Below are 17,074 nucleotides of genomic sequence, written 5' to 3' on the forward strand. Positions count from 1 at the left end.
AGACCAGCAATGTCTGGACTGAACACGACCGGCACGTGACCATCTTCTTATAGGAGACTAGTAATGCCTGGACTGAACACAATTGCCATGTGATCATCTTCTTATAGGAGACTAGTAATGCCTGGACTGAACACGACCGGCACGTGACCATCTTATAGGAGACTAGTAATGCCTGGACTGAACACGACCGGCATGTGAACATCTTCTTATAGGAGACTACTAATGCCTAGACTGAACACGACCGGCACGTGACCATCTTCTTATAGGAGACTAGTAATGCCTGGACTGAACACGACCGACACGTGACCATCTTCTTATAGGAGACTAGTAATGCCTGGACTGAACACGACCAGCATGTGACCATCTTCTTATAGGAGACTACTAATGCCTAGACTGAACACGACCGGCACGTGACCATCTTCTTATAGGAGACTAGTAATGCCTGGACTGAACACGACCGACACGTGACTATCTTCTTATAGGAGACTAGTAATGCCTGGACTGAACATGACCGGCACGTGACCATCCTCTTCTAGGAGGCTAGTAATGCCTGGACTGAACACGACCGACACGTGACCATCTTCTTATAGGAGACTAGTAATGCCTGGACTGAACACAACTGCCATGTGACCATCTTCTTATAGGAGACTAGTAATGCCTGGACTGAACACAACTGCCATGTGACCATCTTCTTATAGGAGACTAGTAATGCCTGAGCAGCACACATACCTGATGCAGCTAATACATATTACTAGTAATCCCATGCACTGTTACACGGCAGACACCACACATGTAACTCATATAATGAATACATATATTTATCACTGGTTAAAGCAATGTAGCATTATTTCCAATCCGCAGGGCTCAGTCCTCTATCACACTATGTAATATCCTTCTCCTACCTCTATAAAGATCATTTCTCCGCTGCGCCTGACTGACTTTAATTAAAAAGGACAAAGAGATGGCTAAGTGAATATTGACCATGAAACAGCAGGATTTATTGTGTGAGAGCAGAGAGCATAACAAAGCACACATCTATACCATACTACAGGGAGGTGCGGGGAGGCACTGGCTAGTATCACAGCCAGTATACACAGGTGCAGCGGTATATACATGTGAGCATTATACACAGGTGCAGCAGTATATACATGTGGGCATTATACACAGGTGCAGCAGTATATATACGTGGGCATTATACACAGGTGCAGCAGTATATACACGTGGGCATTATACACAGGTGCAGCAGTATATACACGTGGGCATTATACACAGGTGCAGCGGTATATACACGTGGGCATTATACACAGGTGCAGCAGTATATACACGTGGGCATTATACACAGGTGCAGCGGTATATACACGTGGGCGTTATACACAGGTGCAGCGGTATATACACGTGGACGTTTTACACAGGTGCAGCGGTATATACACGTGGACGTTTTACACAGGTGCAGCGGTATATACACGTGGACGTTTTACACAGGTGCAGCGGTATATACACGTGGGCGTTATACACAGGTGCAGCGGTATATACACGTGGGCGTTATACACAGGTGCAGCGGTATATACACGTGGGCGTTATACACAGGTACAGCGGTATATACATGTGGGCGTTATACACAGGTGCAGCGGTATATACACGTGGGCGTTATACACAGGTGCAGCGGTATATACACGTGGGCGTTATACACAGGTGCAGCGGTATATACACGTGGGCATTATACACAGGTGCAGCGGTATATACACGTGGGCGTTATACACAGGTGCAGCGGTATATACACGTGGGCGTTATACACAGGTGCAGCGGTATATACACGTGGGCGTTATACACAGGTGCAGCGGTATATACACGTGGGCGTTATACACAGGTGCAGCGGTATATACACGTGGGCGTTATACACAGGTGCAGCGGTTTATACACATGGGCGTTATACACAGGTGCAGCGGTATATACACGTGGGCGTTATACACAGGTGCAGCGGTATATACGCGTGGGCGTTATACACAGGTGCAGCGGTATATACACGTGGGCGTTATACACAGGTGCAGCGGTATATACATGTGGGCATTATACACAGATGCAGCAGTATATACATGTGGGCATTATACACAGGTGCAGCAGTATATACATGTGAGCATTATACACAGGTGCAGCAGCATATACATGTGAGCATTATACACAGGTGCAGCGGTATATACATGTGAGCACTGCATCACCTGCCATAGACTTTTTACTCCAGAGTTTTGACTATAACAATGATTAGTGTGATACAAAGAAGATATTTGTAATATACACTGCTCAAAAAAATAAAGGGAACACTAAAATAACACATCCTAGATCTGAATGAATGAAATATTCTTATTAAATACTTTGTTCTTTACATAGTTGAATGTGCTGACAACAAAATCACACAAAAATTATCAATGGAAATCAAATTTATTAACCCATGGAGGTCAGGATTTGGAGTCACAAACAAAATTAAAGTGGAAAAACACACTACAGGCTGATCCAACTTTGATGCAATGTCCTTAAAACAAGTCAAAATGAGGCTCAGTATTGTGTGTGGCCTCCACGTGCCTGTATGACCTCCCTACAACGCCTGGGCATGCTCCTGATGAGGTGGCGGATGGTCTCCTGAGGGATCTCCTCCCAGACCTGGACTAAAGCATCCGCCAACTCCTGGACAGTCTGTGGTGCAACGTGGCGTTGGTGGATGGAGCGAGACATGATGTCCCAGATGTGCTCAATTGGATTCAGGTCTGGGGAATGGGCGGGCCAGTCCATAGCATCAATGCCTTCAACTTGCAGGAACTGCTGACACACTCCAGCCACATGAGGTCTAGCATTGTCTTGCATTAGGAGGAACCCAGGGCCAACCGCACCAGCATATGGTCTCACAAGGGGTCTGTAGATCTCATCTCGGTACCTAATGGCAGTCAGGCTACCTCTGGCGAGCACATGGAGGGCTGTGCGGCCCCCCAAAGAAATTCAACCCCACACCATTACTGACCCACTGCCAAACCGGTCATGCTGGAGGATGTTGCAGGCAGCAGAACGTTCTCCTTGACGTCTCCAGACTCTGTCACGTCTGTCACATGTGCTCAGTGAGAACCTGCTTTCATCTGTGAAGAGCACAGGGCGCCAGTGGTGAATTTGCCAATCTTGGTGTTCTCTGGCAAATGCCAAACGTCCTGCATGGTGTTGGGCTGTAAGCACAACCCCCACCTGTGGGCGTCGGGCCCTCATACCACCCTCATGGAGTCTGTTTCTGATCGTTTGAGTAGACACATGCACATTTGTGGCTTGCTGGAGGTCATTTTGCAGGGCTCTGGCAGTGCTCCTCCTGTTCCTCCTTGCACAAAGGCGGAGGTAGCGGTCCTGCTGCTGGGTTGTTGCCCTCCTACGGCCTCCTCCACTTCTCCTGATGTACTGGCCTGTCTCCTGGTAGCACCTCCATGCTCTGGACACTACGCTGACAGACACAGCAAACCTTCTTGCCACAGCTCGCATTGATGTGCCATCCTGGATGAGCTGCACTACCTGAGCCACTTGTGTGGGTTGTAGACTCCGTCTCATGCTACCACTCGAGTGAAAGCACCGTGTGACGACATGTGATGACACAGCTGGCGCGTCGTGTCGCTCAGTGGTAAAAGACACGTGGTTACTTTCCTAGCCCTGGTCCTACACATGGACTTCATCAATTGCCAATATGTTATTAGTTATATGTTAGGCAATATTGTATGATGTTATTGTTACAAGGGTACAGTTATGTTTTCGATGTATATATATGAATGTATTGGTTATTGGGTTATAGTTTGTCAAATAATGTTCCCCCCATATGACTGCACAGATAACCTGTGTGTTTGCTGTTGTGTAGATACAGCCAGTCTCAGATGTCAGGCCATACAACCCCCTCATTCTTCCCCACACAATGGATTCCAGGCCACACAATCAGATTAAGTAAGGTTACTTTAGTTAACATCTATTGTGGCCTAGGGGACATGCCTGGGCATGTGAAAGTGGGTCTGATCTGAAACTGTCTGGGGGTGTCGCCTTATTGTAGGAAAGACAAAGGTTTGATAATAGCAAAGAGGGGATCTGAGAGAGACAGAGAGAGAGAGGCAGGAGACTGACTAAGAAGTAATGTTCTGTCAGGAGCTCCAGGAGGGAATTGTCGTGTAGAATTGGATCACAGAAGTGTGCTGAACTGTGTTATAACCTATTCTGTCAATAAACCACTGTTGGTTTTTCATCTACCACCGTGACTGAGTGATTTTGAACCCAATATCCTCACATTTGGCGGCAGCAGTGGGATCACTCAAGACACCAGCAGAAAGGTATAAACCACAGCAGGCAATGGATTCCGCCCCGCTATGCTACCGTTACAGCAAGAAGGATCAACTACAGGACCTCTGTCGAGCAAGACGGATTGAGTTTAATACAGTGGATACCAAGGAATCCCTAATTGGAAAACTGGCTCAATGGGACGTTGAGCACCCTTGTGATAAGGAGGAAGAGGAGGATATGGTCGAGGCCTCAGCGGAGGAGACCAGTAATGGAACCAGGGCAGTGGAGCTTGTGGTTGGAAGTTTGTCAGCATATCGGCAGGCTGAGAAGCCGGATCTTTTATTTATAGTTTCCAAAATGCAGTACATTTGGGAGTACTGGAATGAAGCTCAGTGGGAAATCAGCAGGTGGAGAGTATCCAGCATACAGGACAAGTTGTGTCATCTTGGGAATGCGTTCATGCACTGCAGAAGTGAAGCAGCCACATGGAATCTGCTGGGGGAGCCAGAGTTTGAGGAATTCAGGGAGGAAGTGATCGCCACAGTGGCCCAAATGACACAAAGTATACAATATACAGAGACGGAAGAGCAAGTGCAGAGTAAATTGCCTTCCCGGACAGAGCCAGAAGAAGTGGCATTGGACCGGGGGCCCCTGAATACCCCAGCATGGCGAGGCCAGTGTTACAGGGTGGATGTGGAAAGGCACCACCTGCAACAGCTTCTCCCATACCCAAGGGAAGAAGTTGCCCAGTGGTCTATACGGAAGGAAGTACACGAAGTGAAGACAGCAGTGAGCACAATCCAGGCACCCCAGGAGGAACTGCACTACAACTTCCCTTTTGCTGAGATGGAGGATGAGGACCTGGTGAGAGAGTGTCAAGAACTGTCTGCCCAGTATGTTACACTGGAAAAGGATGACCTTGACCAGGTGGATGCAAGGAAGCGCTGTCTGCAACCCGTTCTCTTCTCCCTGAGGGAATGTCACAGTGAAACACTCAGTGACCGGCCTGAGCTGTGTTACAACTGGCCATTTGCAGGCTTGGAGGATATAGAAACCATCCCAGAGTGCCAGCGAGACATTGAGGAAGAAGTTGCCACTATCACCCGACCACCACTTCAGCAACAGAGCCTCCAAGGGAATCCTTCAGGTGAGCACCAACCAGTCCTGGCTACTGAACCATTTACAGTGTTGTGTTTGGGGGAGGCTACTGAAAATGAGAAGGGAGTGGGGTCTGTCATCCAAACACCCCAGGAGAAGATGCACTATGCCTTCCCATTGGCAGAGGTGGGAGAGGAGATCTCTGCGAGGGCAGCAGTAGGTGGTAATGTCCCAACTATAAGCATGGCTAGTGCAGACAGTGGCTCACTTCAGGCTGATCAGCATATTCGGCTGAGGGAGGCCTATTGTGAAGCTATGTTCATGGCTGCCCCAGTTATTTTATCAGAAAAGGATGTTCAGGAAGGGCCCAGTGTATCTCCAGCAATTGTATCTCTCCCAGAAGATTCTGGAGGTCTGTCCTCATTCAGTGAACTTGATGGTAAGGAGCTGCAGTCTGAATGCCAGAATCTTCCCTGTGACTCAGAGAAAATCCAGGGATCAGACCTGGTGAAAATAGCATCAGCTCAGGAACTGGAAGGGAACATGTTGCTCTACTCTAGAGCACCTGAATGTGTTTTGGACTGGCATTGTGTGCAAGGTGAAATGACTGACTCTAACCAGGACAATGGTGGTCAGCCAGTACATGTAGCAGTGAATGGAGAAGGTAATGCCACTGTCCCGGTGAACCTACATCCATGTTCCAGTACAACGATGGTCGAGTTGGTGGATACACACAAGGAAGCTGAGCAGATTGTACTCCAGGCCAAAGCATACAAGACTCAGAGTAGGATCCCACAAGTTACCCAGCTAGCGAGGCTGGAGGAAGCATTTACCCAGGATAGCACAGAAGAAACTTCTGGCATGAAGGAATCCCCATTGTGCCCTGACAATTACCATACCCGTGGTTCATGTTTGGGGGAGGGAAGCCACTGTCCTGATGCACCAGAGGTGATGGAAGTGGGGTTCCCAGGGAATACATGGTTGGGGAGGGAGAGTGAGGGCCCCAGAGATCAGATTTTGTTTATGGAGGAAAATTGTGACTATCTGAAATGTGAGGTTACCCAGTTGGGTGTAGGGGAATTATTAGGTCCCCAGGTGCAGTTATTGGACTTATTGAATTACACTGTTGCACATGCTGTTACCCCAACCCAGCGGCTGTCTACAAAGGGGACTTTGATTAATGTATTTGGATGGGACACCGGGGGGAAATACAAGAACTATGGACTGCTGATCACGTTTCCACCGGACCCTGGTAAGACTGTATGGAGTTATGCACTGTGGGCCACACACCCACCAGACCGGGAAAAGAAATTCCCACACAAGCCTCATGACAATTACCACAGACTTTGGACCTGGGACGCAGGTGGTCTCCGTACAAACTGTACAATGCTATTCACAAAAACCACCAGACCTACAAGAGAAACCTGCCAGTCATTATTATGACGGGGCACAGACTGTCTGATGTAGGAGAGCATCACTGCGCTCAGCAAGCTTCAGCTACTTAGGACACAGGGCGAGAAAGTAGGGGAAGGTAATGTGACGACATGTGATGACACAGCTGGCGCGTCGTGTCGCTCAGTGGTAAAAGACACGTGGTTACTTTCCTAGCCCTGGTCCTACACATGGACTTCATCAATTGCCAATATGTTATTAGTTATATGTTAGGCAATATTGTATTGTATTGTATGATGTTATTGTTACAAGGGTACAGTTATGTTTTCGATGTATATATATGAATGTATTGGTTATTGGGTTATAGTTTGTCAAATAATGTTCCCCCCATATGACTGCACAGATAACCTGTGTGTTTGCTGTTGTGTAGATACAGCCAGTCTCAGATGTCAGGCCATACACCCCCCTCATTCTTCCCCACACAATGGATTCCAGGCCACACAATCAGATTAAGTAAGGTTACTTTAGTTAACATCTATTGTGGCCTAGGGGACATGCCTGGGCATGTGAAAGTGGGTCTGATCTGAAACTGTCTGGGGTGTTGCCTTATTGTAGGAAAGACAAAGGTTTGATAATAGCAAAGAGGGGATCTGAGAGAGACAGAGAGAGAGAGGCAGGAGACTGACTAAGAAGTAATGTTCTGTCAGGAGCTCCAGGAGGGAATTGTCGTGTAGAATTGGATCACAGAAGTGTGCTGAACTGTGTTATAACCTATTCTGTCAATAAACCACTGTTGGTTTTTCATCTACCACCGTGACTGAGTGATTTTGAACCCAATATCCTCACACACCGCCTGCTTTCAAAAGTCACCAAAACATCAGCTGGAAAGCATAGGAGCTGAGAAGTGGTCTGTGGTCACCACCTGCAGAACAACTCCTTTATTGGGGGTGTCTTGCTAATTGCCTATAATTCCCACCTGTTGTCTATTCCATTTGCACAACAGCATGTGAAAGTGATTGTCAGTCAGTGTTGCTTCCTAAGTGGACAGTTTGATTTCACAGAAGTGTGAGTGACTTGGAGTTACATTGTGTTGTTTAAGTGTTCCCTTTATTTTTTTGAGCAGTGTATTATTTGTATTTTTCATATAGTTTATATAGTGAAAACTCTGGTGTATATGTTAGTATGACAGGAAAGGCTCTGCCTCACTGCACGTCACTGCTATACAAGGATAAACATGTTATACACAAAATATTATAGTATGTGTAATATCATCTATATACCGGTATAGTGTGTGTGTGTGTGTGTGTGTGTGTGTGTGTGTTTGGGGGGTGGGGGGGTATTATGCTTTGTATCCAGGTATAGTATGTGTGAGGGGGTAGTATCCTATATATATATATATATATATATATACACACACACAGGTATACTGTGTGTATGAGGGGGTGTAATGCTTTGTACACAGGTAGTGTGTGTGTGTGTGTGTGTGTGTGTGTGTGTGTGTGTGTGTGTGTGTGTGTGTGTGTGTGTGTGTGTGTATTATGTTTTATATACAGATAAAGTACAGTATGTGTGTGGCAACACAAGTTAATCTATAATAAAATAAAGAGATGTGGAACTTACCTTACATATGGTCAGCCCCGAGGAATCTGTGAGGGAGATACAATGATAACATTTTATTTTACAATTTATAACAGAAAGTGCCATTAAAAATCATCAACCATGTTATTAGTATATCCCCATAAACACTAAATCACCGGGGCGTGTCACCAACCGCCATTCAACACCGGGGCGTATCACTGACCGCCTCTCATCACCGGGGAGTATCACTGACCGCCTCTCATCACCGGGGCATATCACTGACTGCCTCTCATCTCCGGGGCATATCACTGACTGCCTCTCATCTCCGGGGCGTATCACTGACCGCCTCTCATCACCTCTCATCTCCGGGGCATATCACTGACTGCCTCTCATCACCTCTCATCTCCGGGGCATATCACTGACTGCCTCTCATCTCCGGGGCGTATCACTGACCGCCTCTCATCACCGGGGCGTATCACTGACTGCCTCTCATCTCCGGGGAGTATCACTGACTGCCTCTCATCACCGGGGAGTATCACTGACTGCCTCTCATCACCGGGGCGTATCACTGACTGCCTCTCATCTCCGGGGCATATCACTGACTGCCTCTCATCTCCGGGGCGTATCACTGACCGCCTCTCATCTCCGGGGCGTATCACTGACTGCCTCTCATCTCCGGGGCGTATCACTGACCGCCTCTCATCACCGGGGCGTATCACTGACTGCCTCTCATCTCCGGGGAGTATCACTGACTGCCTCTCATCACCGGGGAGTATCACTGACTGCCTCTCATCTCCGGGGCGTATCACTGACTGCCTCTCATCACCGGGGCGTATCACTGACCGCCTCTCATCACCGGGGCGTATCACTGACCGCCTCTCATCTCCGGGGCATATCACTGACTGCCTCTCATCTCCGGGGCGTATCACTGACTGCCTCTCATCTCCGGGGCGTATCACTGACCGCCTCTCATCACCGGGGCGTATCACTGACTGCCTCTCATCTCCGGGGAGTATCACTGACTGCCTCTCATCACCGGGGCGTATCACCGCCTCTCATCACCGGGGCGTATCACTGACCGCCTCTCATCTCCGGGGCATATCACTGACCGCCTCTCATCTCCGGGGCATATCACTGACCGCCTCTCATCTCCGGGGCGTATCACTGACCGCCTCTCATCACCGGGGCGTATCACTGACTGCCTCTCATCTCCGGGGAGTATCACTGACTGCCTCTCATCACCGGGGAGTATCACTGACTGCCTCTCATCTCCGGGGCGTATCACTGACTGCCTCTCATCTCCGGGGCGTATCACTGACCGCCTCTCATCTCCGGGGCGTATCACTGACTGCCTCTCATCTCCGGGGCGTATCACTGACCGCCTCTCATCACCGGGGCGTATCACTGACCGCCTCTCATCTCCGGGGAGTATCACTGACTGCCTCTCATCTCCGGGGAGTATCACTGACCGCCTCTCATCTCCGGGGAGTATCACTGACCGCCTCTCATCTCCGGGGTGTATCACTGACCGCCTCTCATCTCCGGGGTGTATCACTGACCGCCTCTCATCTCCGGGGAGTATCACTGACTGCCTCTCATCTCCGGGGAGTATCACTGACCGCCTCTCATCTCCGGGGAGTATCACTGACCGCCTCTCATCTCCGGGGAGTATCACTGACCGCCTCTCATCTCCGGGGTGTATCACTGACCGCCTCTCATCTCCGGGGAGTATCACTGACCGCCTCTCATCTCCGGGGAGTATCACTGACCGCCTCTCATCTCCGGAGCGTATAACTGACTGCCTCTCATCACCGGGGCGTATCACTGACCGCCTCTCATCTCCGGGGAGTATCACTGACTGCCTCTCATCTCCGGGGCGTATCACCGACTGCCTCTCATCTCCGGGGCGTATCACTGACTGCCTCTCATCTCCGGGGAGTATCACTGACCGCCTCTCATCTCCGGGGAGTATCACTGACTGCCTCTCATCTCCGGGGTGTATCACTGACCGCCTCTCATCTCCGGGGAGTATCACTGACCGCCTCTCATCTCCGGGGAGTATCACTGACTGCCTCTCATCACCGGGGCGTATCACTGACCGCCTCTTATCACCGGGGCGCATCGGGCGCATCACTGACTGCCTCTCATCACCGGGGCGTATCACTGACTGCCTCTCATCTCCGGGGAGTATCACTGACTGCCTCTCATCACCGGGGAGTATCACTGACCGCCTCTCATCTCCGGGGCGTATCACTGACTGCCTCTCATCAACGGGCGTATCACTGACCGCCTCTCATCTCCGGGGAGTATCACTGACTGCCTCTCATCTCCGGGGAGTATCACTGACCAACTCTCATCTCCGGGGAGTATCACTGACTGCCTCTCATCTCCGGGGAGTATCACTGACTGCCTCTCATCACCGGGCGTATCACTGACCGCCTCACATCACCGGGGCGTATCACTGACTGCCTCTCATCTCCGGGGAGTATCACTGACCGCCTCTCATCTCCGGGGCGTGTCACTGACCGCCTCTCATCACCGGGGCGTATCACTGACTGCCTCTCATCTCCGGGGAGTATCACTGACCGCCTCTCATCTCCGGGGAGTATCACTGACCGCCTCTCATCTCCGGGGAGTATCACTGACCGCCTCTCATCTCCGGGGTGTATCACTGACCGCCTCTCATCTCCGGGGAGTATCACTGACCGCCTCTCATCTCCGGGGAGTATCACTGACCGCCTCTCATCTCCGGAGCGTATAACTGACTGCCTCTCATCACCGGGGCGTATCACTGACCGCCTCTCATCTCCGGGGAGTATCACTGACTGCCTCTCATCTCCGGGGCGTATCACCGACTGCCTCTCATCTCCGGGGCGTATCACTGACTGCCTCTCATCTCCGGGGAGTATCACTGACCGCCTCTCATCTCCGGGGAGTATCACTGACTGCCTCTCATCTCCGGGGTGTATCACTGACCGCCTCTCATCTCCGGGGAGTATCACTGACCGCCTCTCATCTCCGGGGAGTATCACTGACTGCCTCTCATCACCGGGGCGTATCACTGACCGCCTCTCATCACCGGGGCGCATCGGGCGCATCACTGACTGCCTCTCATCACCGGGGCGTATCACTGACTGCCTCTCATCTCCGGGGAGTATCACTGACTGCCTCTCATCACCGGGGAGTATCACTGACCGCCTCTCATCTCCGGGGCGTATCACTGACTGCCTCTCATCAACGGGCGTATCACTGACCGCCTCTCATCTCCGGGGAGTATCACTGACTGCCTCTCATCTCCGGGGAGTATCACTGACCAACTCTCATCTCCGGGGAGTATCACTGACTGCCTCTCATCTCCGGGGAGTATCACTGACTGCCTCTCATCACCGGGCGTATCACTGACCGCCTCACATCACCGGGGCGTATCACTGACTGCCTCTCATCTCCGGGGAGTATCACTGACCGCCTCTCATCTCCGGGGCGTGTCACTGACCGCCTCTCATCACCGGGGCGTATCACTGACTGCCTCTCATCACCGGGGCGTGTCACCAACCGCCATTCAACACCGGGGAGTATCACTGACCGCCTCTCATCTCCGGGGCATATCACTGACTGCCTCTCATCTCCGGGGCATATCACTGACCGCCTCTCATCTCTGGGGCGTATCACTGACCGCCTCTCATCTCCGGGGACTATCACTGACTGCCTCTCATCTCCGGGGCGTATCACTGACCGCCTCTCATCTCCGGGGAGTATCACTGACCGCCTCTCATCTCCGGGGAGTATCACTGACCGCCTCTCATCTCCGGGGGGTATCACTGACTGCCTCTCATCACCGGGGCGTATCACTGACCGCCTCTCATCTCCGGGGGGTATCACTGACCGCCTCTCATCACCGGGGGGTATCACTGACTGCCTCTCATCTCCGGGGGGTATCACTGACCGCCTCTCATCACCGGGGCGTATCACTGACTGCCTCTCATCACCGGGGCGTATCACTGACCGCCTCTCATCTCCGGGGCTTATCACTGACCGCCTCTCATCTCCGGGGCGTATCACTGACCGCCTCTCATCACCGGGGCGTATCACTGACTGGCTCTCATCTCCGGGGCGTGTCACTGACCGCCTCTCCTCTCCGGGGCGTGTCACTGACCGCCTCTCATCTCCGGGGAGTATCGCTGACCGCCTCTCATCTCCGGGGCGTGTCACTGACCGCCTCTCATCTCCGGGGAGTATCGCTGACCGCCTCTCATCTCCGGGGCGTGTCACTGACCGCCTCTCCTCTCCGGGGCGTATCACTGACTGCCTCTCATCTCCGGGGCGTATCACTGACCGCCTCTCCTCTCCGGGGAGTATCACTGACTGCCTCTCATCTCCGGGGCGTATCACTGACCGCCTCTCCTCTCCGGGGCGTATCACTGACCGCCTCTCATCTCCGGGGCGTATCACTGACCGCCTCTCATCTCCGGGGAGTATCACTGACTGCCTCTCCTCTCCGTGGCGTATCACTGACTGCCTCTCATCTCCGGGGAGTATCACTGACTGCCTCTCATCTCCGGGATGTATCACTGACCGCCTCTCATCTCCGGGGAGTATCACTGACTGCCTCTCATCTCCGGGGTGTATCACTGACCGCCTCTCATCTCCGGGGAGTATCACTGACCGCCTCTCATCTCCGGGGAGCATCACTGACCGCCTCTCATCTCCGGGGAGTATCACTGACCGCCTCTCATCTCCGGGGAGTATCACTGACCGCCTCTCCTCTCCGGGGCGTATCACTGACTGCCTCTCATCTCCGGGGCGTATCACTGACCGCCTCTCATCTCCGGGGAGTATCACTGACCGCCTCTCATCTCCGGGGTGTATCACTGACCGCCTCTCATCTCCGGGGAGTATCACTGACCGCCTCTCATCTCCGGGGAGTATCACTGACCGCCTCTCCTCTCCGGGGCGTATCACTGACTGCCTCTCATCTCCGGGGCGTATCACTGACTGCCTCTCATCTCCGGGGAGTATCACTGACCGCCTCTCATCTCCGGGGAGTATCACTGACTGCCTCTCATCTCCGGGGAGTATCACTGACCGCCTCTCATCTCCGGGGAGTATCACTGACCGCCTCTCATCTCCGGGGAGTATCACTGACTGCCTCTCATCTCCGGGGCGTATCACTGACTGCCTCTCATCTCCGGGGTGTATCACTGACCGCCTCTCATCTCCGGGGAGTATCACTGACCGCCTCTCATCTCCGGGGAGTATCACTGACTGCCTCTCATCACCGGGCGTATCACTGACCGCCTCTCATCACCGGGGCGTATCACTGACTGCCTCTCATCTCCGGGGAGTATCACTGACCGCCTCTCATCACCGGGGAGTATCACTGACCGCCTCTCATCTCCGGGGCGTATCACTGACCGCCTCTCATCACCGGGGCGTATCGGGCGTATCACTGACTGCCTCTCATCACCGGGGCGTATCACTGACTGCCTCTCATCTCCGGGGAGTATCACTGACTGCCTCTCATCTCCGGGGAGTATCACTGACCGCCTCTCATCTCCGGGGAGTATCACTGACCGCCTCTCATCTCCGGGGCGTATCACTGACTGCCTCTCATCACCGGGGCGTATCACTGACTGCCTCTCATCTCCGGGGAGTATCACTGACCGCCTCTCATCACCGGGGAGTATCACTGACCGCCTCTCATCTCCGGGGCGTATCACTGACCGCCTCTCATCTCCGGGGAGTATCACTGACTGCCTCTCATCACCGGGGAGTATCACTGACCGCCTCTCATCTCCGGGGCGTATCACTGACCGCCTCTCATCTCCGGGGCGTATCACTGACCACCTCTCATCTCCGGGCGTATCACTGACCGCCTCTCATCTCCGGGGCGTATCACTGACTGCCTCTCATCTCCGGGCGTATCACTGACTGCCTCTCATCTCCGGGGTGTATCACTGACCGCCTCTCATCTCCGGGGAGTATCACTGACCGCCTCTCATCTCCGGGGAGTATCACTGACTGCCTCTCATCACCGGGGCGTATCACTGACCGCCTCTTATCACCGGGCGTATCACTGACTGCCTCTCAATATGCCGCATATCCTATTACTGACACTGTAACATAGCATTCCATATGCAGATACAGCCGCAGTCACACACAGAATATAGGCATGCCGCATATCCTATTACAGACACTGTAACATAGCATTCCATATGCAGATACAGCCACAGTCACACACAGAATATAGGCATGCCGCATATCCTATTACAGACACTGTAACATAGCATTCTGTATGCAGATACAGCCGCAGTAACACACAGACTACAGGAATGCCGCATATCCTATTACTGACAGTGTAACATAGCATTCCATATACAGATACAGCTGCAGTCACACACATAATATAGGCATGCCGCATATCCTATTACTGTCACTGTAACATAGCATTCCGTGTGCAGATACAGCCGCAGTCACACATAGTATATAGGCATGCCACATATCCTATTACTGACACTGTAACATAGCATTCCATATGCAGATACAGCAGCAGTCACACACAGAATATAGGCATGCCACATATCCTATTACTGTCACTGTAACATAGCATTCTGTATGCAGATACAGCCGCAGTCACACGCATAATATAGGCATGCCTCATATCCTATTACTGACAGTGTAACATAGCATTCCGTGTGCAGATACAGCCGCAGTCACACATAGTATATAGGCATGCCGCATATCCTATTACTGACACTGTAACATAGCATTCCATATACAGATACGGCAGCAGTCGCACACAGAGTACAGGAATGCCGCATATCCTATTACTGACAGTGTAACATAGCATTCCATATACAGATACAGCTGCAGTCACACACATAATACAGGTATGCCACATATCCTATTACTGACAGTGTAACATAGCATTCCATATGCAGATACAGCCGCAGTCACACACAGAATATAGGCATGCCACATATCCTATTACTGACACTGTAACATAGCATTCCATATGCAGATACAGCCGCAGTCACACACATAATATAGGCATGCTGCATATCCTATTACTGACACTGTAACATAGCATTCCGTGTGCAGATACAGCCGCAGTCACACACATAATATAGGCATGCCTCATATCCTATTACTGACAGTGTAACATAGCATTCCATATACAGATACAGCTGCAGTCACACACATAATATAGGCATGCCTCATATCCTATTACTGACAGTGTAACATAGCATTCCGTGTGCAGATACAGCCGCAGTCACACATAGTATATAGGCATGCCGCATATCCTATTACAGACACTGTAACATAGCATTCCATATACAGATACAGCCGCAGTCGCACACAAAATATAGGAATACTGCATATCCTATTACTGACACTGTAACATAGCATTCCGTGTGCAGATACAGCCGCAGTCACACATAGTATATAGGCATGCCGCATATCCTATTACAGACACTGTAACATAGCATTCCATATACAGATACAGCCGCAGTCACACACATAATATAGACATGCCGCATATCCTATTACTGACACTGTAACATAGCATTCCATATGCAGATACAGCCGCAGTCACATACAGACTATAGGCATGCCGCATATCCTATTACTGTCACTGTAACATAGCATTCCATATACAGATACAGCAGCAGTCACATACAGACTATAGGCATGCCGCATATCCTATTACTGACACTGTAACATTGCATTCCGTATACAGATACAGCCGCAGTCACACACAGAATATAGGCATGCCACATATCCTATTACTGACACTGTAACATAGCATTCCATATGCAGATACAGCCACAGTCACACACAGACTACAGGAATGCCGCATATCCTATTACTGTCACTGGAATGTAGCATTCCGTATGCAGACACAGCTGCACACAGACTATAGGCATGCCGCATATCCTATTACTGACACTGTAACGTAGCATTCCGTATGCAGACACAGCTGCACACAGACTATAGGCATGCCGCATATCCTGTTACTGATACTGTAACATAGTGTTCCATATGCAGATTCAGCCACAGTCACACACAGAATATAGGCATGTCACATATCATATTACTGACACTGTAACGTAGCATTCCATATGCTGATACAGCTGCAGTCACACACAGTATATAGACATGCCACATATCATATTACTGACACTGTAACATAGCATTCTGTATGCAGATACAGCCGCAGTCACACACAGAATATAGGCATGCCACATATCATATTACTGACACTGTAACATAGCATTCTGTATGCAGATACAGCCGCAGTCACACACAGAATATAGGCATGCCACATATCCTATTACTGACACTGTAACATAACATTCTGTATGCAGATACAGCCGCAGTCACACACAGAATATAGGCATGTCACATATCTTATTACTGACACTGTAACGTAACATTCTGTATGCAGATACAGCCACAGTCACACACAGAATATAGACATGCCACATATCCTATTACTGACACTGTAACATAGCATTCCATATGCTGATACAGCTGCAGTCACACACAGTATATAGACATGCCACATATCCTATTACTGACACTGTAACATAGCATTCCATATGCAGATACAGCAGCAGTCACACACATAATACAGGTATGCCACATATCCTATTACTGACACTGTAACATTGCATTCCGTATGCAGATACAGCCGCAGTAACACACAGACTACAGGAAT

At 50.7% G+C, this 17,074-nt stretch overlaps 1 protein-coding gene across 1 annotated transcript in view; it reads right to left on the reverse strand.

The window, feature by feature from the left end:
* GTF3C2 (general transcription factor IIIC subunit 2) overlaps window positions 1-17,074 on the reverse strand; it is a 233,844-nt gene that overhangs the window by 109,553 nt on the left and 107,217 nt on the right. The window contains exon 7 of the mRNA XM_063917264.1: window positions 8,398-8,423. Coding sequence (XP_063773334.1) covers window positions 8,398-8,423 — 26 coding nt within the window. The remainder of the gene's footprint in view (window positions 1-8,397; window positions 8,424-17,074) is intronic.

The sequence above is a fragment of the Pseudophryne corroboree genome, chromosome 4 (assembly GCF_028390025.1).
Source record: "Pseudophryne corroboree isolate aPseCor3 chromosome 4, aPseCor3.hap2, whole genome shotgun sequence".
Classification (NCBI taxonomy): Eukaryota; Metazoa; Chordata; class Amphibia; order Anura; family Myobatrachidae; genus Pseudophryne; species Pseudophryne corroboree.